At 35.5% G+C, this 22,102-nt stretch overlaps 1 protein-coding gene across 1 annotated transcript; it reads right to left on the minus strand.

Annotated features, from left to right (window-relative positions):
- Positions 1-16,470: 16,470 nt before the first annotated feature.
- On the minus strand, positions 16,471-21,861 carry LOC143590529 (aspartic proteinase oryzasin-1-like). The gene is made up of 13 exons (XM_077070982.1): positions 21,426-21,861; positions 21,278-21,338; positions 18,870-18,964; positions 18,655-18,767; positions 18,314-18,482; positions 18,185-18,224; positions 18,043-18,107; positions 17,783-17,896; positions 17,646-17,704; positions 17,232-17,382; positions 17,033-17,152; positions 16,860-16,948; positions 16,471-16,740 (listed from the first exon to the last, which is right to left on the minus strand). The coding sequence occupies exons 1-13, from the start codon at positions 21,801-21,803 to the stop codon at positions 16,656-16,658; spliced, it is 1,539 nt and encodes a 512-aa protein (XP_076927097.1). The 5' UTR covers positions 21,804-21,861; the 3' UTR covers positions 16,471-16,655.
- Positions 21,862-22,102: the final 241 nt, after the last annotated feature.

Here is a 22,102-nt window from a genome sequence, read left to right on the forward strand (position 1 = left end):
AGCTTTACATTTCCCTCAATGTAACCTATATACCCAAAAACGGATGCGGGACATGGGATTTACATATCAATCACAACCAATCACCAAGTGAATAACCATCCCAAGTTTAAAACGAGTTGTACATCACCAAATAAAACATGCATAGTTTAAACATAAACACAAACACCATCCATACGACCCAAAAGTTCAAACCACCACCCGACCGCCCATAAACAAGAGTACAAAAAGTCAACAAAAAATAGAAGATAAGGAGAGACACATGGACCTGATCAGTGCTCAATAATACGGTGGTTGCAGCTCACCAAAGATAGATCTCATGGTATCCATAACATCAGAGAAGTTAAAAGTGTCTGAAGATCTGCCCGCACAAGCATCACGTGCTGCATCCGCATGAGAATCCACCCACCTCGAATGATGAATTTGGGGTAGTGGATAATGCACACTCCTATTAAAATGTCCTAGAGTAGTGTAATTAATCATTGGTGGATTTTCCACCACTGGCTCACCCCGATGCCATGCTTCATGTGTCCTCCTATGGAGATCATCTGTGTACCTGTCATTAGTTTCTTGCTGCAAATCATAAGCATTAGTTTGATTCCACATTTCCATCCTATCATACAAACGTTGGGTTTCTCTCCTATGCAACTCAGGATTCCGGTTTTGTTGATCAAACATATATTGGAATTCACCACTCCATCCGCCATAAACGAGTGGCCTCGATGTCTGAAGCCAATCAACCATCCCGAGATCATCCTGAACCATCTCATGTTGGTGTTGAATCGGAGCCTATTGTGGCTGCCCGAAGAACTTCCAACCTGCCCACCTCCATCTATACCTCTCCGTGCCGCCAGAAGACGGCCCCGACCCCAGCAATAAACTCATAGGATTCATCAATCACATTCTCCTTATCACTATTTTTCAACGCTCTCAATTGTGTCTGTGTGTCATCCCCCCCCCCTGGTACGTGATAAACCAACCCCTCTTTATTCAATTTCTCTTTATCAAATGGGGTGTGAATTTTTTCAATCGTGGGTATATCCGATCTAATAGCCCGTTTTAATTTCAACAATGTCGTAATTAGTCTGCAATGGGGTACAATTAATTTCGCCTTCGTTTCTCTTGCCAACCAAAAGTTCATCGTGACTAAATATCTGTAAGGATCTTTGGTTCTCCTTTCATCAAAGCATATAGCACTGGTATTTCCCATTTTCGAATACTTGTCCTATCACCTCGCCTTGGCAATACATTATAAATCACCAAACTTAACAGTAACCTCACCTGCGTCTTCAAATTGTTCCGGATCATCGTATGAGCAAACCCCGGTTTGAATAGCTCAAATTTCATTCCCTCATATGTGGGATGTTTATATGGACTCCCGTACAAATCATCTTCTGAAGGAAACACGTACTCCGACAATGGTTTCGAATCGAATGGGGCTATATGGCGCAAAATTTCCATTGACGTCACCACATCTTTATATTTGCTCTCCCTATCAATCTCATTGTTTTTGGCAGAGCATTTCCCCAAAAAACCTGCAAATACGCAGCCCATTTATCACACCCCAACCTACGACGGAAATGTTGGGGCGTGAACTGATTGCCCACATCTCTCAAGGTACTATCATGCAATATTGATAAATGAAAATATCTATTTAATTTATTTAAATAAAACAATTACAGTTAAGTACATCAAGTATAAAGAAATTTTAACAATGATTAACTAAGTTTGTATCCAGAAAGGGCATCTCTACGTGATCTTCATATTGCTAAACAACCAAACTGATAACCTGCAAATGCATATAAAATATATTTTTGTCAACAACACGTGTTGAGTGAGTAAAACACCAGTTTAAGACACAACAGTAATAATATATAATAAATAAAGAAATATGCAAACTGTTCCTATGAGAATAAACAGTTAAACCATAGCATATAAACAATCAACCAAACCATAAAAAAAGGGCTAAGCTGTTGCCATGCGAATGGGCATTGGTTACCAAGATTGAGATGTCGGTGAAACCATTGTCAATGCGTCGGACGCCGGCCACTACGACGGTCGTATGATCATACTAGACTGAGAATATGTTGTACCTCTCCGAAATGTATTCAAATAAAGCAAGTAAGCAAATAGCAAGATAGGCATAAACTGATATACACACAAGGATTAAACAGCGGTTTTGAATACTACATAATAGATAAACAGTGTAAATACGCATATGTCCCCAAAAGGATTTAAAATAAGTAAAAAAGGGGAGTGATTACTCACCTGATCGGAAGAACGAAATAAAAGAATGATGATGTGAGAATGATGAACCCTTCGGGATGGACCGACAAGGATTCCTAATTAAATATAAGAATATAAATTAATTATAAATGATATAACGTAATTAAATGAATTAAGATTTCGATGTGATTTGAGTTATGATTGGGATTATAATATTATAGACTTGGACGATTGATTTATATAATTAGAATCATTAGTCTTATTAATTATAAATTCACCAATATTTTCCTTGATAAAATATATAATTAAGTACTTAAATAATTTAAATAATATAAGATATGCCTAAAATAATAAAATATAAATAAATAAATGATCAAGTATACCAATTTAAATAAAATAATTTAATTAAATATAAAGTGAGATATACCTTTAATTATTTGAATAAATATAATACTAATATATAAATAAACAGATAAATATAATATTAATGTGTAATCATTTAGATATAATATGTAGTAAGATGTAAATAAATATTTTTGTTTAAATCTTTTAAGGAAAAATCTATTTCATACGTTTATTGGATATAATATATATATATATATATAGATAATTAATATAAACAAATTTATAAAGACGTTCAACGACGAAAAAACACCGATATTGATGTCGGGTTTTAACAAAGTAATGATGATTTATTAATATTAACAATATATACTTGTAATACATATATATATATATATAGGATGAGTATCATTACAAAACTGTTAAAATTTAAGAACTTGAATGAACCCTTAAACACTAACGTTTTTTTATAATTTTTTTGTATGTTAATGTTCTTTGAGAGTAGTTTTATCATTATGTGTATCTATATCTACGATTACAGTTTTGAAAATTAGTTTTTATACATATTTATGTTTTATTTTACACCTATGTAAATTTGTTAGTACATAAATTTTACAAATATGTAAACATTAATATATGTAATCAAAATTTTTTATATAAAATATGTTAAAACTACTCTTAAATAATGTTAATATATAAAAAAAATAAAAAATTGTTTGGTTTTTAAGGGTTCCTAAGAGTTCTTAATCTTTTTAGAGTTCTTAAATGATATCAACCCTATATATATATATATATATTTTTATATATATATGTATATATATTTATATATGTATATATGTATATAATTATATATGTATATGCAAACGAAAACTTCTAACAAGGTTTGACAAGAAACATAACATCAAGATGTCAGTCTTAATAAAATAATGTTTATTAATATAATTGTCATGTATTAAAATTAGTAATAATAATGAATCAAAACTAATAAAAAGATAATAAAAACTAAAAAACAGGATGGCCGGGTTCGAACCCGCGACCACCTGATCTCAACAAACAGAACAAACCAACTGGACTAACTGATAGATTGAGTAAATGATGAAAACTAAATTTTAAATACAGAAACCAATTTAACCCAATCCCCTATGAACCCTAGAAATCGTAATTGACGAACATGTTGTTTGTTTACTAAATTATCCATAGGGTTAATGTTATGCAGGTCCAAACGATCATGCTACAACTAATAAATACCCGAATCCGCAACGAATTGACGGCGTATAAGAACAAAGAATAGACTGAAACAGAAAGAACCAGAACGCGATACAAACAACCACTATAATCTAATTAAGCAGAGGGGTATTGATGGAGAGGGTGAGGCGATGCTAACTGTGGGTTTAATTGAGATAATATGAACCCTAGCTCGTAATATTGCTATATGATATAGACGGTTCTTTTTTTAGGAACGAAATCAAATTAAGATTTGTTTTCTTAATTAATTAGGGTATAAGGACGGTGTAATAAGTATTAACGATATGAACGAATCAATGTAGATTATAAACGAAAATTAGGGTGCAAGAAAACATAAACAGGTCACGGGTCTTGGGTATTCAGGTTTAAGAATCTAGGTATGGGTTTTTGGTTTAGTAAAAATGGGTTTTATAATAATATAATCTATATTCAACTTTGTAAATTGGCCCCTGCATTTTGAGTGTTGGTGCATAAGAGGTTAAAACTATAGTTTAGGGTTTAATTCGTATATGAATGAAAGTTATTTTGATAAAATAAATAAATACAATATATAATAATAATAATAATAATAATAATAATAAAGTATTAGTTGAAACTCGAGTTGTTACACCATTCCAAAATAGTCTCCATGTAAAGATTTCTGCTCTCTTCATCATAACACTTCAAAGCCATCTCCCAACCCAAATTCTAAAACATACTCACAATACCAAACGGCTTCATCTCACTTCTTGTCACCAGTTTCTCACAAATAAACCCTTCTCGTTTGTCTTTCAATATAGCCATCGCATTATTATATAACTCTACTTGCCAAAGCGGATCATACCCGACAAAGGACCCCCTCCCCATATCGGCTAAACAGGAGGTGCCATTACCTCATCTTCATATTGATCTTGCATAGGTTTCTCCTCATCCTCCTCATCACGTAGAATTAACCTCCGTTTAGGCAAATGAGGTGTTGTTGTGGCCGACGAAGTGGCAATCTTTCCTTTCTTCTGTGGTGGGTTCTTTCTCGTGTCATTAGTTCTTCCCATCCATAAATGATGAAAGAAGTCGCAACAAGATTCAATTACAAGAATAAACACTTAAATTTGAAAACCCCCAAGATTGGTTCTTAGGGTTCGTCACTCTCCACCAAGAATCCGGCAAAAATCAAGAAGGAATCGATGAAAACCAACACCACATGTGAATTCCTCTCGCAAAAATAATGAGATTAGAGCCTGGATTCAAAGGATTTGGTGAAGAATTGAAGGAGTTAAGGTATGAGGAAGATGGAGAAGATGAGAAAGAATGAATGAATGAAGAAAGAAAGAAAGAAGGTATGGATCTTTTAAAATCAGGTTGTTGATTTGTGTGGTTGTTAACTTTTTGAAAATATTTTTTATTTTTGTTTTTTTCTCACTGAAAAAACGATCGTGGGCTACGGGCTGACCACCGTAGCCTATGATGGTTTTGGACTCCATACGGCCATAAGGTAGAAGCCTACTCCCGTAACCTACGAGTTGGTTGTAGGCTACGGGCATTACACCGTAACTTACGGTGGTTTTTTAATATACATATATGTATATACTTTCTAGAGAAAGCAAAACCGAGTTGCCTCCCAATAAGCGCAGAATTTATAGTCTACAGCCCCACGTTACCTGGAAACAGTCGATTGAATATGTCGGCGCGGTAGCTATAAAGCTCACTACCAACTCATGTACACTCCTGTTTAAATATGAGTCTTCCAAGTAAGGTTTTAACAGATGCCCATTCACCACCTGTTGTACGTGATCATTGAAGTCTTCAATTTTGACCTCGCCAACTTGCTGACACGCTTAACTTGATACGGTCCCATTCACTTACTTATCAACTTTCCTAGGAAAAGTTTTGCTCTCGAGTTGTATAACCAGACCCGTTGTCCTTCTTCAAACAGCTTTCTCTTTATCTTAGCACCATGCACTCGCTTCATTCTGTCTTTATATACCAAAGCACACTCATAAGCTTCATCCTACAGCTCCTCCAGCTCGCATAAGTTCAATTTCCTTTCTTTACCTGCACTCATAATCTAAATTAACATTATTCACAGCCCATAATGCATGATGGGCAAGTCCCACAAGTAAATGGCATCCTTTCCCATAAACCAACCGATAAGGAGTGGTACCGATATGCGTTTTAAAAGCGTTTCGGTAAGCCCATAAAGCATCATTTAATTTGGTTGACCAATCTTTTCGATCGGGCCTTACCGTCTTTTGTAAAATTTCTTTCATTCGCCTATTAGATACCTCCACCTGACCACTCGTCTGGGGATGATAAGGTGTGGTGTAACATCCCAAAATTTCTAAGAATAAATAATTAATACATTATTTATTTAAGATGGAAAAGTTTACTTAAGTTAGTAGAGAAATAAAATAATAAAGATGGAAGGATAAGTAGGCTAATTAGATGACCCGTTATTAGCATATTCCGTTGCATCTTTAAATAAATTGGTCCAACAAAACCACAAGCAAAAGATTTATAACCCATTTTCTGCCCGCTAAAATGTCCACCGCATGCAAGTGAGTGCGCGTGTGACAATACACTTGGAATCTCCTCGTCTGGAATATATCTCCAATAGACCTGATCAGCACCAACCTTAAACAAATATGGGTCTTCCCACAAATATTGTTTCACCTTAGACAAAAATTGATACTTCTTTTTATTTGGCCAGAATTCGGGAATGGTACTTGCAACAAGAAAATTAATAATATCAGCGTATGGTAAGGTATAAACATTAACAGCTGCTCGTTTGGGAATGACTCGTTAATTTCCCAAGTGCCCACATATACTTGACCCGTCAATCTGGATAAGTGATCTGCGATCACATTCTCGCTTCCTTTCTTATCATGAATCTCCACTTTAAACTATTGGAGCAACAAAATCCATCTAATCAGGTGATGGTCGGGTATTTTGTATATATATTAGTGTATTAATTATGTAGTTTTATTGAGTATATTGTTAGAACTTTGATACTTCATACGTGCTTTTGTATTTCATGTCATTGATCGTTAAAGATGCTAAATGGGAGACCTGTACGAGCATAGAATGATATCTCGGGAAGACCGGGGCATGATTTGAAGTTTTAGGAAGTGTTAGAAGGATTCGGGAAGAGTATGGATGAGAATTATAATCCGATGTTAAAACTGAATAAGATGTGTTGACAAAACGCGACTAAGAAGTAAAACGACATTATCCTGGGCTAGAAAATGAGTTACGGGACCCATAATATATGAATTTTGGGTTTCTCAAAGACAGAAATCCAAATATGTGATTTTCTTAGGTAGGGATACGCGATGAGATAGGCATATGTCCATCGCCTATCGCGATGGACATAAAAAATGGGAAAAATCGGGTTTTGATCTGTATCTTCTATTTTACGAACCCTAATCAGATATAAAGACTTTCAGCAACTGTTAGGCGATTTTGGGTGAATTCCAGGGCTACCAATCCTCTCTTGATCAATCCTAATTTCCTCATCATAATTGAAGACCTATCGATGACGATGCTCGGCTAGTCTTCTCGAATCATACCCGGGATGTAGAGTATTGTATTTTACAATTTTTCTCATGTCTTAAGAACGAACGATTTGTAATTGTTTATGATTAATCTATGAGTATTGATGTTTGTTTTTACTGTGCACTCAGTCGGTTTAGGTTTGTTTCAATCAGAACGATTAGTTTGCCAGTTGCTATGATAATTGCTTATAGGGTTGTTTTGACTAGCTTGAATATGATGAAGCATACAATTGCCCTTAGTTGAGTCACACTAGCAAGGACTGTCTGATAACCAGTGTCTCGTATTAGCGATCGTTGATGCCTAAGATTTGCCTGGTTAGTCAATCTGATTTGATCTTTGACAATTAACCTGTTAAGTGAACATGTGATTATTGTATATTTTCTTACTTGAAACCCGGGTGTGGTTTGTCTTTGTTAATTGTTAAAATTTATTATTTGATTAATTAATATTAAAACCACTTATTTTCTTGTGTGATCAACACTATAATCTGCTACTTCATAATCGTATAAAATATGTTACATGTTATATTGACCACATACTCATTGTGGTTCGACATCCTGCTTACCCTAGCTCGCTTAGGTGATTAGGAACTTTTTTTTAATTGTTTTGGATTAGATAGCGACAGTCTAGCATCATCAGGCGCGACTTCGCCTTCTTCTTCTCCATCAAGTACTTAACAGCGTTGTGATCTGAAAACACAACAACCTTGCTCCCACAAATGTAAGACCTGAACTTATTTAATGCTTACACTACCGTAATCAACTCATTTTTCGTAGTTGTGTAATTTACCTAAGCATCGGAAAGGGTTTTGCTTGTATAGGACATAGCAACGGGCTTTTTATCTACCCGTTGGCCCAAAACAGCACCGACCGCATAGTCACTCGCGTTACACATAATTTCAAATGGACTTGACCAATCCGGTGACATCAAGATCGGGGCTTCAACCAATTTGTTTTTAAGCACATTAAAACCATTTAAGAAATCTTCATAAAAAACAAATGGTACATCTTTTAGTAGTAAATTACTCAACGGTTTTATGATGACACTAAATTTTTTTTATAAACCGTTGGTAAAATCAGGCATGTCCTAACAATAACTGGATCCCCTTAACATTTGTAGGAGGTGGTAAATTGGATATAACATTAACCTTAGCCCGGTCAACCTCAATTCGCCTACGTGATATGACATGCCACATAATTGTTCCCTCTTGAACAATAAAATGGCTCTTTTCCCAACTTAAGACCATATTCGTTTCCACACATCTTTTTAAAACTTTTGTTAATTCATTTAAACATGATTCAAAAGATGAACCAAAAATAGAATAATCATCCATAAAAATTCAAGTTCATCCCCGACCATATCTGAAAAGATACTCATCATACACCTTTAAAATTTGGCCGGGTCATTAAACAAACCAAAAGGCATTCGCCTAAATACAAAAGTGTCGTATGGACACGTGAAAGTGGTCTTATACTGGTCATCGGTGCGAATAGCAATTTGATTGTACCCCGAATAACCATCTATAAAGCAATAAAATTTCTGACTTAATAATTTCTCGATGATTTTATCAATGAACGATAGAGGGAAATGAATTTTTTTTGGAAGTCGCAGCATTCAACTTCCGATAATCAACACAAATTCCCCACCCAGTTATTGGTCGGGTGGCAATCTCTTCACCTTTATCGTTATAGGTTATCTGAATACTCACCTTCTTCGAAGCCGTTTATGTTGGACTCACTCAAGTGCTATTCGAAATTGAGAAAATAATTCCCACATTCAACCATTTCAATGCCTCTTTCTTCATAATTTCCTGCATATTTGGATTCAAACGTCTTTGTGCATTATGTGTGGGTTTTACCTCGGGGTCCGTGATAATTTTATGCATCACGATAGACGGACTAACTCCCCTCAAGTCCGATATTGTCCACCCAATCTCCGCTTTATGTACTTTCAAAACTTCCATCAATGCCCTTTCTTGATCTTCTTCTAAGTTTGAGGCGATAATGGTGGGAAATGTTTCAATTTCTCCCAAAAACACATATTTGAGGTGTTTTGGGAGTTCCTTCAACTCAACTACCGGAGGTCTCTCACGTGAAGGTTTCAACTTGGAATCAATAGTGTCTGGTAACTTCTCCACCTGTTGAGACCATGGTGGTTTCCCGATACTCGCAACATAAACTTCAACTGCTCTTTCTTCCTCTTTCAATTGAACTGAATGCTCTACTGTTGAGCTGCAGCAAATAACACACTCCTCTGTGACATCTTCCTAATTTTCATTACTATTCAACCCATCAATGATTTCAACTACGAAGAATTCATCACTCACTAAAGGGTTAGAAAACGTTTGAAAAGACATTAAGTGGAAGGTTTTTATTCCTAAATGCCATATCAACTACTTTGGTTCTACAGTTAACTAAAGCATTTACAATTGCCAAAAAGGGTCTACCGAGAATCGCGTTCGGTTGCCATTTCGGGTCAACTGTCACATAGTTTAGAACCAAGAAGTCAACCGGGTAGTAAAAATCTTCAATCATAACAATTACCTCGTAACGATTCCCCTAGGAAGCTTAAGAGTCAAATCAACTAACAACACAATGGTGTCGGCTTTTCTGAGTGGACCGAAACCCTACTGGTTATATAAGCTTCCCGAGATAATACTCACACCGGCTCCAAGATCTAACAATGCCCTTGTCATTTTTAAATCACCCACTTGAATGGGTATTATTGGCATTCCTAGATCCTGAAGCTTAGGTGGGAGGACACCCATCAAAACCGAACTCACATTAGTAGTTAAGTCAGCATTTTTAGGTATTTTATGAGTTCACTTTTGAGTACACAAATCCTTCAAACACTTAGCATAAGCGGGGACTTGTTTAATAACATCAATGAGGGGTAAATTAATTTTTACTTGTTTGAACACTTCCCATATTTCCTCTTGTTGTGGGCCCATTTTTATAAGTGATGATGATGTTGTGGGATTCACCAATGCCTGAGGAAATGGAACGGTTTTACCAGTTGGACCGTCTCCTTGGCGGTTGGTGTTTTTTTTATTTACGGATTCATTTAACATTTTATTAATTAATATTTTTGGTTTATTTACTTATTCGATTTCCACATCATCATCACTATTCCCATTCTCACCCAAATCTTCCACCACACCTGATGATGGTGGATTCACCCCATTATTTTATACCTTACCGTTCCTTGGGGCACTTACCTTGTTAATGTGGGTACTTTATGAACTGCTACCTTGATGATTTGGATTCTTCAATGTGTCATTTGGTAGCTTCTTGGGATCCTTCTTCTAAACCAACAACTCCTCAACAAGTTGGCTCATGTGTTTTTCTCTTGCAGCATTGCTTTCTCTTGAATCTCCATTCTTCGACTGAGGTCCATTAACAGTGTTAATACTTCAGAATCTTGAGATGAATTTTGACCTTGAACCGCTCCCTGACCTTGCTGATAGCACTTTTAATATCCTTTATTATAACCCCCAGACTCTCTATAATTGAACCCGCTCTGACCATTACCTGAACTGTTCCCATACTATCTCTGATTCGACCGATATCCTGTATTTTGAGAACTGCCCTGAAAATTCGGGTTCTGCTAAGTGTTCGGGTTACCATAGCTGAAATTCATATGATTTCTGAGGCTCGGATGATAAGTATTTGAATTCATATTGTTGTTGTACTTCCTTTCACCCTGAATATAGTTGACCTCTTCTTCCTCGTTTTCCTCGTCTTGTACTACCCCACAACTCGAAACTTCATGCCCCAACTCACCACAACCTTCGCAAACCGGGTATGTTTATCCTGAGTTACCCTTTCCTTGCGTACCTGCATACAATAACCTGTCCATTTTCTTTTCTAATCTATTCATTCTATCATCTGATCCTTTACTATCTACCATTTTCACAACTGCCATTTTTACCATTTTGTTTGACTATGCTTATCTCTTAGAATTTGTTGCATGTCTTTCCAAATGTCTCCAATCCATGTTCTCGTCATTTGTTAAGAAGAATCCATTAGTGGTAGCTTGGAAATCTCGCACATCATCAGTGGAGAGACTGTCATGAAATGCCTTAATCAACTCCCACAAGACAATTCCATGATAAGGGCATGTCCTCAAAAACAATTTAAATCTCTGGAACGACTCATAAAAGGTCTCACTCGTATGTTGTTGAAAATTCCTAATGGCGCTTCGAGCTTCTGTCATTCTCTATGGCGTGTAATTTTCATCTAAAAACTGTTGTGCCAAATCTTTCCACGTATAAATACTAGCCGAAGGATATGATAGGAACCATTGTTTTTCTGCATCCTTCAAACTAAACGGAAACACAACCATCTTCACTTCATCCCCAGTAAACCCCTGACTTGAGATAGTAGCGCTGATTGAATTAAAATCAATCAAGTGTAGATATGGTTATTCGGTAGCTTTTCCATGAAAAGTGGGTAATGTGGTTAAACTGCTCTGTTTCACTGAAAAAAGTTATCCCATCTCTAACTGGAACAATGATCGGTAGAGGATTCTTGGACACTTGTGGAATAAAATGGCTTTGAACTCCCATAACGGGTGGTGGAATATAAGCTCTCGGGACCCCTATCATTATAATCAAAGTAATGAGCTTGTGGTCCCATGTTGCCCTTGTATCTTAGTGCTTGTTGTTGCTGGTTTATGGCATGTGGGTACTGCTTTTGTTGAGGTGCTTGATTATTCTGTTGATATTGGTATTGACCCCATGAGTATCCTCAAAATCGTCTTCATCTTCATAATCAAGATCTTCATCATTCCCTATGCTCCAATTCTCAACCCTTTCGTTACCCTGATTAACCAGTGGCCCTTCTTCTCTGAACTCTGCTGGCCCCTGACAATTTAGTGGAGCGGATATAACTGAGTGGTTATCATCAAAGTCCAGTTGTCTTCTCTGGTTACGGTTACCTCCCCCCGCCCCCCACACACAGAGTTTACCTGGTTTCTGTTACGGTAAACATTATGATTTCGGTTAAGCGGTGGGTTGTTTTAAGGAACGGGTTGTTCTTGGTTCAGTGGTTGGTCTTGGTTATCATGCTGATATGAAAGTGGGTCTTTATTATATTGGTTACTCATTTCTTCCTCTTTTAGTTTTGAGGTTGTGGTTTCTAGTTTTCAGTTCAAATTGGGTTTCTGAGTTGCTCAGTTTCTCTTTGCTGTTTTTTAAATTCTTGGATCAAACTGTAGCTGCTCTTTCTCGCGGGAATATCTTGTATGCGGTAACCGGAAAGTTCACCTGCATAGACAAAAAAAACACTAACACCACGCGTAAAATCAACGAATAAATAATAATAACAAAAACTAAAAATTAAACTAACTAGCACTTTGCGCGTTGATTCCCCAGAAACGGCGTCATTTTGATTGATGTCGAAAGGTCAATCAAAAATATTTATAAAATACCTTTACTAGCAAGGGAAATTAAGATGTCGAATCCACAAGAAATCAGTGAAAAGTGCTAGTTCGATTTAATGCTTTTTAATTAATTATAATAGAATGGACAAACGATTTCAAGCAGGTTAAAAATGATTTGTAAAACAATAATGGGAAAATAACCAATCTCCAGGTTTCAGGTTTTGAACCAGGTTGGACAATTAATAAAACCTATTTGGAAATATCTTTATTTAGATAAATAAAGCAAAAGACTAAATATTTGACTATGCTAAATGTCAGAACTTAATCCAAACGACTGGCACAACTTAATAAGGATCTAATTGATTATTATTTTTAGGCTTTGATGCACGAAATTAGTAATGTGGTTAATGATGAATAGGTCAATGAAGATAACAACTCAATCCTAATTGTTGAAGACCTCCAATCAATTAACTGATAAACGATTAAGTATTCAAATACGAGAAAATTGTTTAAGCACACAAACAATTATAAAGATTATGATTAACTAAATCCAAATCCAAAGTTAAGGTTTAGACTACCAAAAATCCAAAGTATAACTCAACCCTACACCCGGATATGGTTATGAGCAATGTTGTAAAAGTAGGTCTACAAGGCCGAGTACTCTCCGAGTACTCGCTACAAGGTATGGTGCTGAGGGGAGTTTCTTTAACTCCGCCTAGTTACTAAAAATTGTTAAAAGGTGGTCAACATTAGCCAGAATCACATCTAATCGGTTAACTTGGGTCTATTTTGACTTAAAAAATACAACATAATTCGTATTTTTAAAATATTAAAGAACGAATATCATTTTTTTTCTAAAAATGATTAACATTTTTTAGAATAATTATGTGTTTAAAAATGTATTTCTCTTATTTATATTGATATTCACTTAATTTGTCATAAGTATTAGTAAACTTATGATATTTGAAATATATATATTACCCAAAAAAATAATTTTCTTTATATTTATCATGTCCGAGTACTCCCCGAGTACTCCGAGTACTCCCTCCAAGGGGGGTCGGCCGCCTAGGGACCGCCTAACGACTTTTGCAACATTGGTTATAAGGTCTTTAGCCTTGCATCTGGATCTTGAATCTCTTGATTATGGTGTGGAAGGATGATTGTATGAATGATTATGATGATTAGGAGGTGATATGATGGTCAGAGCTAGCCCCAAAATCACCCCTATGTGATAGAGAATCAAGAATAATCAATTCTAGGGTTTTTCCTCTTTAAATATGAAAGAAAACAAGCTCAAAATACAATTTCCGTCAGATCAGGCCTTAGCCTGGTCACCGTAGCTTACGGCCTCCAGTTTCTGCCCTAAGGCACCATCAGCAATACTCAAACCTTAGGCTACGGTCTGGCACCAGTAGCCTACGGTTGCTACAGTGCCAAATGCCCATTTTTCGTTTTCTTCGACTTTTGATCGTCCGGTTAAGCTCTCGGTTACTCCTTTTCTTGTAAACTTGATTTCTTCATCCTTAAACAATCCAAATTAACTCCGCTAAGCTCTGCACATCTGTAAATATAAAAACACTCAAAGTAATCGTGTTCGATACATATAAACAAGTAAAATACACAAGAGTACGCACTATAAACACATGTTTTCACCCACACATCATGAGGACATGAATTAAAACAACTTGAACTATTAAGACAGGCAACCTATTAAAGTCAAACTCATACATGTTAATATTTGTGTCGTATTGCATCCGTGTTAAAAATTGTCAGCCAAAATAATAGTTGACAAAGTTTAATAGAGTTATTTAATTGACATCCATTCTAGGGACGGAAAGATGAAATACATGTAAATTACATGTACCATTGAGTATTAGATATTAATTACCTTATAGAAGATTGCACAAATGGCCTTTGTGATTTCGCCACATCGCCAATGTTTTAAAGACCGGTTTAAACCAGCCAGTGAAACCGGATTTCGCACAGCAGGCCGGTATTATGAGTCCGGTATTTTTGGCCGATTTGCTATAACATCGTACCGGTGGTTTTTGTCTAAAATACCGGTTTTTACCGGCAAATCGGTTTTATGTCCGAGAAATTTTTGATATTTGCGGCCCATATTTTTTCAAAATTACTTTTAACCCAACAATTAATATTCAAACGTGTAAACTTTAGGACTATTTTTTTTTATTGAGTGCTTTTGCATTATTTTTTTAATATGGATTAACTTTTTTGATTATTTTTTGTTATTGAAACTTTTACTTTCGGGTTATTTTTGAAGTTACATTTATAGGAAATTATAAGGTAAAAATTATTCAACCGATTGAACCTTTCGATATAACCCGGTTCAACCGGTTGTACCATTTTTATCCCCATCCGATACGAGTAAAACACCGGTTTTTAAAACATTGCATATCGCAATTTGGTCACCGGGTTTCAAAAATTTGCAAACTTAGTCCAAACATTTATGAGAAGGTTGCAATCTTAATTAGTTTTATGAAAAGTGACATCATGTGTCATATTGTGTTTTTTTTTCTCAAATTTGAAACCTAATACTATCTTTCAAATTCCAGAACACATAAGTACCTTATGTCAAATTTATCACCTTTGGTTATGAACTAAACCTACAATTATGCACTAAACCTGCGTGTTCAAAGTAAAGTGCGAAAAAAGATTTTGGTTTGGTAGCGGTTGATGGAGGTTTTGTAGAATATAAACGTAATATGATATGGGTGGGTCAATCCGAACCGGCAGAATTTGGAGTGTTGCATTTGTTTCAACAAAAATTATAAAATTGGGTAGTGGATACGCATTTAAATGTTCTCACTTCCCCCACCAAACGAAGATCTAACCATTAGCAAATAATTTAGCACTATCATGTGAATATGTGGTGATTATATTTTTACCTTTTTAGTACTACCATTTTGATTGGGTGGATATGTGAGTTGTGGTGAAAAGGACCCTTGAAGGTTACCAATCAACTTACACCCTATTTAGGGGTGTTCATGACTAGAATTGTAAACGTCTCCCCTTTCTGAGTCAATATTCCTTGAAATTAAATTATAATCCTCATCATCATTATAATACATCCAAAGTTACATTCCCTCATTCAGGTGTGGTTGGGATTCTTTATTTTGGCCTCCTTATGACTTGTCCATAAGTCATAAGTTACAAAGTTGTAACTTATGAAACTTTTCCCTCACATCATAAGCAATCCCAAACACCGTTTAACTTTTCAAAAAGTTAATGAGTCATAAGTGGTGAAAATAAGCAATCCAAAACACCCTAGTTTGAGGTACTCGTTCACAACAGACGAAGTCCATAGATTTAGCTAAACTATACAAAGACTGGGTTCACCTTGTCGTGTGTGAAGTAAGGATGATCACAAACCCATGGGGTTTATATGCGTGCAAGATTCGTCATAGTGTTGATGTTCATGGATGGAGTGCTCATCTTGGTGAACTAGTATAAAGTGTGCTAGTTGTACTATATCCCACAAATGATACCACAAGTGCTAGACATTAAGATTATAAGTCTTGATATCCGACAAGGAAGAAAATTATCACCATACCTCAAGGGTGCTCTAGCGTGTTCTCTTGCTTAGCGTATAAGACGTGTGAGGCAAAATTTTAGAAACTTATATGATATTTCTTAAAGAGTTATCTCTGGATGAGGTGTGGTGTTGTCATTTTGATCTATACCAACACCATTGGAAAACATAATTTATATATTAGCCCGTTGAGGCTCATTGTGGACCTATGGTACATCATCAACCAACACCACTAAGAACTATATATATATTTGGGAAAAAAAATTCTTAAAACGTTACACCACACATACCAATACGAAAGTTACTATGTTTTACGTGACATGAGCAAATAAGTTAAAAGAGAACATAGCTAGTTACGTCTACGCTTAAGACAAGATGTGTTTCACGCAGCTTCCGCAAATCCAACTCTGAGATTTCCATAATCGAATATGGTGTGGTAACGACGCATAAAGACATCACCCATTACCCTGTGACACACAAGAAGTTAATCCCATCAAACTTGACTACTTGAGTTTTGGAAATTTTGAGTTTTATCATCTATCTAGTCAGATGGACCCGATGAACAAGAAATAACAAGAACATGTACCACAATGGGCCATGTGGAGGAGGAACATCCAAAGAAATGAAGCCACTAATGCATTGCGTATCAGCACCCTTGCCAATTTTAATTATGTACTACAAGAAAGGTAAAAAGTGTTTGTATTAAGAATTAGGCTAACAACTGAAATACACATAGACTTTATTTAAGGAGCATGATACCTCATCTGGTGAAAGTTCAAATTCTCTGTCCCCAATGGTAAATGAAATAATAGGCATAAAAGGAATTCTAGCACAATCAACTGTGGACGCACCAAATGGGATGGGAACAAGGTTACATAACTGCAAGTTGGGACCCGTCAAACGAAAATCAACAACATAGTATGTACCACAGTATCTAAACAAGACAAAAAAAACTCACGTCACCGGCAAGTTTTAGAATAATATCTCGGCTCTTCATAATCCCCTTACGCGCCAACCCCACTACTATTTTGCAGATTATACACATTGGGTTACCTTCCAGTCTAGAAAATACACCATCGCTCCCATCTACTACACTCTCAATTCTAGCACTGCACATCATACGTGACGGCCAAAGTTATACATAAACTCGGTGCAAAATACGAGACTAAATGGTAATGATTTAGTGTATGCTGCATGTGGTGAGCAATATGTGCTTCATATATGAATACCATTATTTGAATATTTCTAGGTAAGGAATGCAAAGAGAGTATGTGTGAACTTAATGCAAAAGGAAGAAGTCACCCTATATGATTCATCCATCATGTGTTTAAAATCTAAAGTGTGTAAACAAAAAACAACCAATAAAATGGACCTGACTTTGTGGCTTCCTAAACATACTCCAAAGGGGATGCATAGCTTTTTTGGGTCAACCTGGTTTGAGCAATAGATATGGTATGAAACCAAAACATCTAATCATATTTTAGTATATAAAAATAGAAAGTTGTTTACCACAATCCCAAGTATATCAAATATTACGCGTCCAGATAAAGTAACCACCATGCGGCATGAATCCGCAAAAATCCCGTTAGTCCCAATGGCTTGATTAATCTGGTTGATCATTGTCTGAAAAGAGCATTCTTAAGAACTAAAAATATTAAGTGGCAATAATATTACATCATGCGTACTCTGAACAACTTAAATTAGAAATTTAATGGTTACAAAGTAAAATTAAATCCTTTAGTGCACATGAGATATGGAAAGGTGCATACTGTTGGACCAGCTATCAATGAAGCTCCTGTATCTGCTATTGCTGAACACCCACCCTTACAAATACCTGCAAGAAAAATAACACAAAAATGCGATAAAAAAAATCTAACATCTAGTTGACTAAAGTGTTTGTAAAATGCGTACCGGTATGTTCCCCATTAAAAAGTATATCCCCCATATCAAACTAGAAAAGAACAAACTAAATAAACTTAGAACAAAATATATATAGTAGTATACTATATATAACAAGTGTTAAGGATTAGTTGATAAAACCTGCCAATAACCTTTCTCAGTGACTGGGACATAAGTATGCATACCCTTATAGTGACTCGGATCAACTCCCCCAAAAATGATTTCACCCCCTTCGTTCGTGTCATCTTTTCTGTTAAGCCAAAATGAAACTATGCGCTCCCTAACTAAATTTTGGTCAACCATACTGTCCCTATAGACAAATGAAGTTAGATATTGATAGATTAGACAAGATAATCATTTGACTGACTACACATGTGTAACTGGCAAGAAAAATATTGTTTGCATAAGCATTACAATCTTTAAAATGAGAAGTTTTTTGACTAAAATTGTTTTAGTTGTGTAAATATACAAACTAAACTAACCATACTGGGACGACATTGCCAACAGATGTTTCTTTAAATCCAAGCCCGAAGATACCATCAAACTTCCCCTCCAAAAAGGTCATACCAACATCTGTTGTTGCCTCAATGAACTCCTGATGGTATACCGTTATTTCAGACGTTAGCAAATTCGTACTTTTCACATACTCTAATCTTGTTGCAAAAAAAAATGGAAGACATGGTTGTCAAATTTTCACCTGATTTTCAACAACTAGACCACCAACTATGACATTGTCTTCACTAAAGTATCCGGATATTAATCCATTACCATAATCAATCTCAGCATGTTTCCCTGCAAGAATTGTAATCAATATTTGCAAACCACTTGGTCAGAATTATAACACTTGAGTTTAAGGGTTCATGGTTGATATATTAGACTTTACACAAAAAACATAGGATATGTTAGTATTTTATTATTATTAAGTGACAGTTATTTATGTTATATAACTGAATTTGATATGTGTGCTTAAGTCAAAGTCTAGTCGTAGGTTTACAAGCTAGGGTGTGAATAATGGTTAGGAAGCGACGTTTGCCTTCAAATGAGACAATGGTTTCCTCACACCGCTCAAGTTATATAAAATTAAAGTTATTGTAAAACATTTGGATAGTCGTATGTGTGTTTATTGATAATTAAAATCAATTTCACAGTTTGTTTAATTCACTATTCTCAACTCATTTTATATTCAGTTTGTTTGTTGTGCTTCTTGATTCCAACAATTGGTATTAGAGCGCATGGTTTTGAATCCAAAAGAATTCAATCAAAAATAAAAAAGAATCAAACCATTTGATCAAGAAAGAAATTTATGGAAGACTTAAGGAAGATTGGTCTCAACAAAACAAGTGAGCGATGAAGGACTGATCCCGCTATTAACATCATTTTGTATGTGAGAGGCCATTGTTCTGTTTGTCACAGTTCGAGATAAATGAAACATTGCCATTGAACTCCCAAATCGACATGAAACACCAAACGCAAGAATTTACTAGATGACTTAGCATATATGTACAGACTCAACCAAACTTGGCGAACAAGAAAATTAATAAAACTCTTATTACCTCTTGAGCACTAAAACTCACTGGTCTTTTAGAGTTATACGGGGCCAGCCCACCAATTAACTTGTGAAGCCTTCAAGTAATATTTGGCCAACAGTAATCATATTAGATCACTCAACCTCAATGAAAAACAACCAACATCGTATAAGTCTTCAATTAAATACCATAGTTATGAAAAGCTTGGACAATTTGCTTATAATTGTCCCACAAATTCGTGACTACACAAATAAAAAATAAAAAAATAAAAACTCATCATTTTGGGTATACTAAATCTTACTATGGGATAAACTTTGGTATTCGAATACATTTCAGTATTTCACAAAGAACACATGGCAGGAACCGAAGCCTATTCACATTTTTTTTAAAACAAACTTTTAGAGCTAAAAGCCGAAAAGATGAACTCAACATTCTGTTCTTTCGTAGGTTCAGTCAAGTTGAAAGTATCATGGGTGAAAGAAACGGGTCGTACCTAATGTTTTTTATGTCCTGGTCTTGATAAGAAAACTTTTAAATGTGGAACAAATCATGACATGAAGTATCTACTGAAGGAGACGTATGCTATAATGCTATATCATGAAAATGTTTGAAGAAGCTGATAAATAAACTGAAAGCGGTTATGAGACTGATATCGAACAAGAACGACAGGAGACCTCAAACTGGTCATAGTAAAGAAGAAAATATGAATACAAGATCCATCTCCGAATTAATTTGATACCAATTTAAGTCCTGAATATAAACACAAACAACAATTTATTGGATAACTCCCAATATTATTATCAAGGAAATATAACTCAAAAAAACCTTGATTACGACTATCCTACATAACCCAAGGCTTGATTATGTATTTATAATGTTAACGCAACTTAGCTAATATGTAATCTCATTAATCATTTAAGGAAACCCATAAAAACCCCTTAGCCCATTAACACAAATAATAGATTACTCAGCCCGGGCCTCCCCAACTCGCCGACTTGTCCTTCGAACGAGAATAATACTATTATGTGTCTTGTATTGATAATTCAAATCAGTTTGTTTAATTCACTGTTCTCAGTTCATTTTCTATTCAGTTTGTTTATTGTGCGTCTTGATTCCAAAAGGGACATATAATGTAACACTTATTGCATGCCCACTATTGATATCACCAGATGCACGATCATATTTAGGTAAGAAATGATGAATTTCCAAGCTAAAATTTATGATGTACATTGTAACAAGATCATTGACCTGGACTAGTATATTGTGTCCATGAATATAGCAGGTGCATGAGCCTATTTTAATATGGAAGGCAAAAGTATTTTAATAATTTTTTCTCAATCGACTCAATTCAACGTGATTCCATTTTGGTAATACCTTCTTTGACCCAAACCAGATTGATACTTCTTCAAAAGACTCTTGTTTACCCAAACCCAACTTGCCCGAACCTGTTTTTGACCGTCACCCTACTTGACCCCACCGCCCGTCTTGCCAAGTCTGGACAACTAAAACCTACAACTTATCATAGTGGAATGTAGAAGTTCATATCATAATGAAAATTTAAGGCTATAAAGTGACTAACCAATCTTTTTGTAGGTGCTTGATTCACTTGATTTGTAGTTCTTATGGAGAAAGCAGGATGCCTATTAGAGCAGCATCCATTTGCTTAAAATTTTCAAACAAATACAAAGATTTTTATTTAACATATATATTATGTATGAAAAACTTACAGAAGAATCACATTCTGATGACGGTATCCACAAATTCGCACTACCCGTATCAAAGATCACAGTAAAGTTCTGAGGTGGGGTGCCAATGCCGATCTCGCCAAAGTATTGAACATGTCTATAGTTCTTTAGTGCTACTATATCAGACCTGTAGGAGTCTTGAACATCATCAACATTTAGTGCATACTTCTTAATGAGCGTGTTTATATATTCACCGTCATCGTACAAACTTGAATCTGAATTGATACGACCGCTGGAATCGTAACTCTCTTTTCTCAGTTGTATCCTAACGAGACCGTCGGTTGATGTGCAAAAGACCAGAGCATGCAAAAGTGATGACAAGAACACAAAAAGTGATATGGTTTTCAGTGTTGTTTCCATGGCAAATTTACAAGTCTATCAAAAATATTAATTATGGTTAGCCAAGTGTTAAAATTATTTTAAACTCATGGCAATCTAACAAGTTACGTGCATGATCTCATGTTTTTATATGAAAATCATACGTGTGTCTCTCATACGAGATATATAACTGTATGATTTGCCCCCTTATAGTTTTGGCACTGGGTTTTTTTTTCTTTGTATTTGTGGCTTTAATTTGTAAATCTTAGTTATATACTATATAATTTATAAACTTTAATGAATATTTCACTACCAGTGGATGCCACATCGCATCCACTATG

The sequence above is a fragment of the Bidens hawaiensis genome, unplaced genomic scaffold (genome assembly GCF_021521415.1).
Source record: "Bidens hawaiensis isolate Kalapana, Puna unplaced genomic scaffold, B.hawaiensis_p1.1 tig00038626_1, whole genome shotgun sequence".
NCBI lineage: Eukaryota > Viridiplantae > Streptophyta > Magnoliopsida > Asterales > Asteraceae > Bidens > Bidens hawaiensis.

Coding starts and splice junctions, on each gene's coding strand:
- LOC143590529 (XM_077070982.1), bottom strand. CDS start 21,803: ATGGAAACAACACTGAAAACCATATCACTTTTTGTGTTCTTGTCATCA. Junction 18,965..21,277: donor AAGCACCTACAAAAAGATTG/GTTAGTCACTTT, acceptor CAATTCTTGCAG/GGAAACATGCTGAGATTGAT. Junction 16,741..16,859: donor CCTCCACATGGCCCATTGTG/GTACATGTTCTT, acceptor TGTGTGTCACAG/GGTAATGGGTGATGTCTTTA.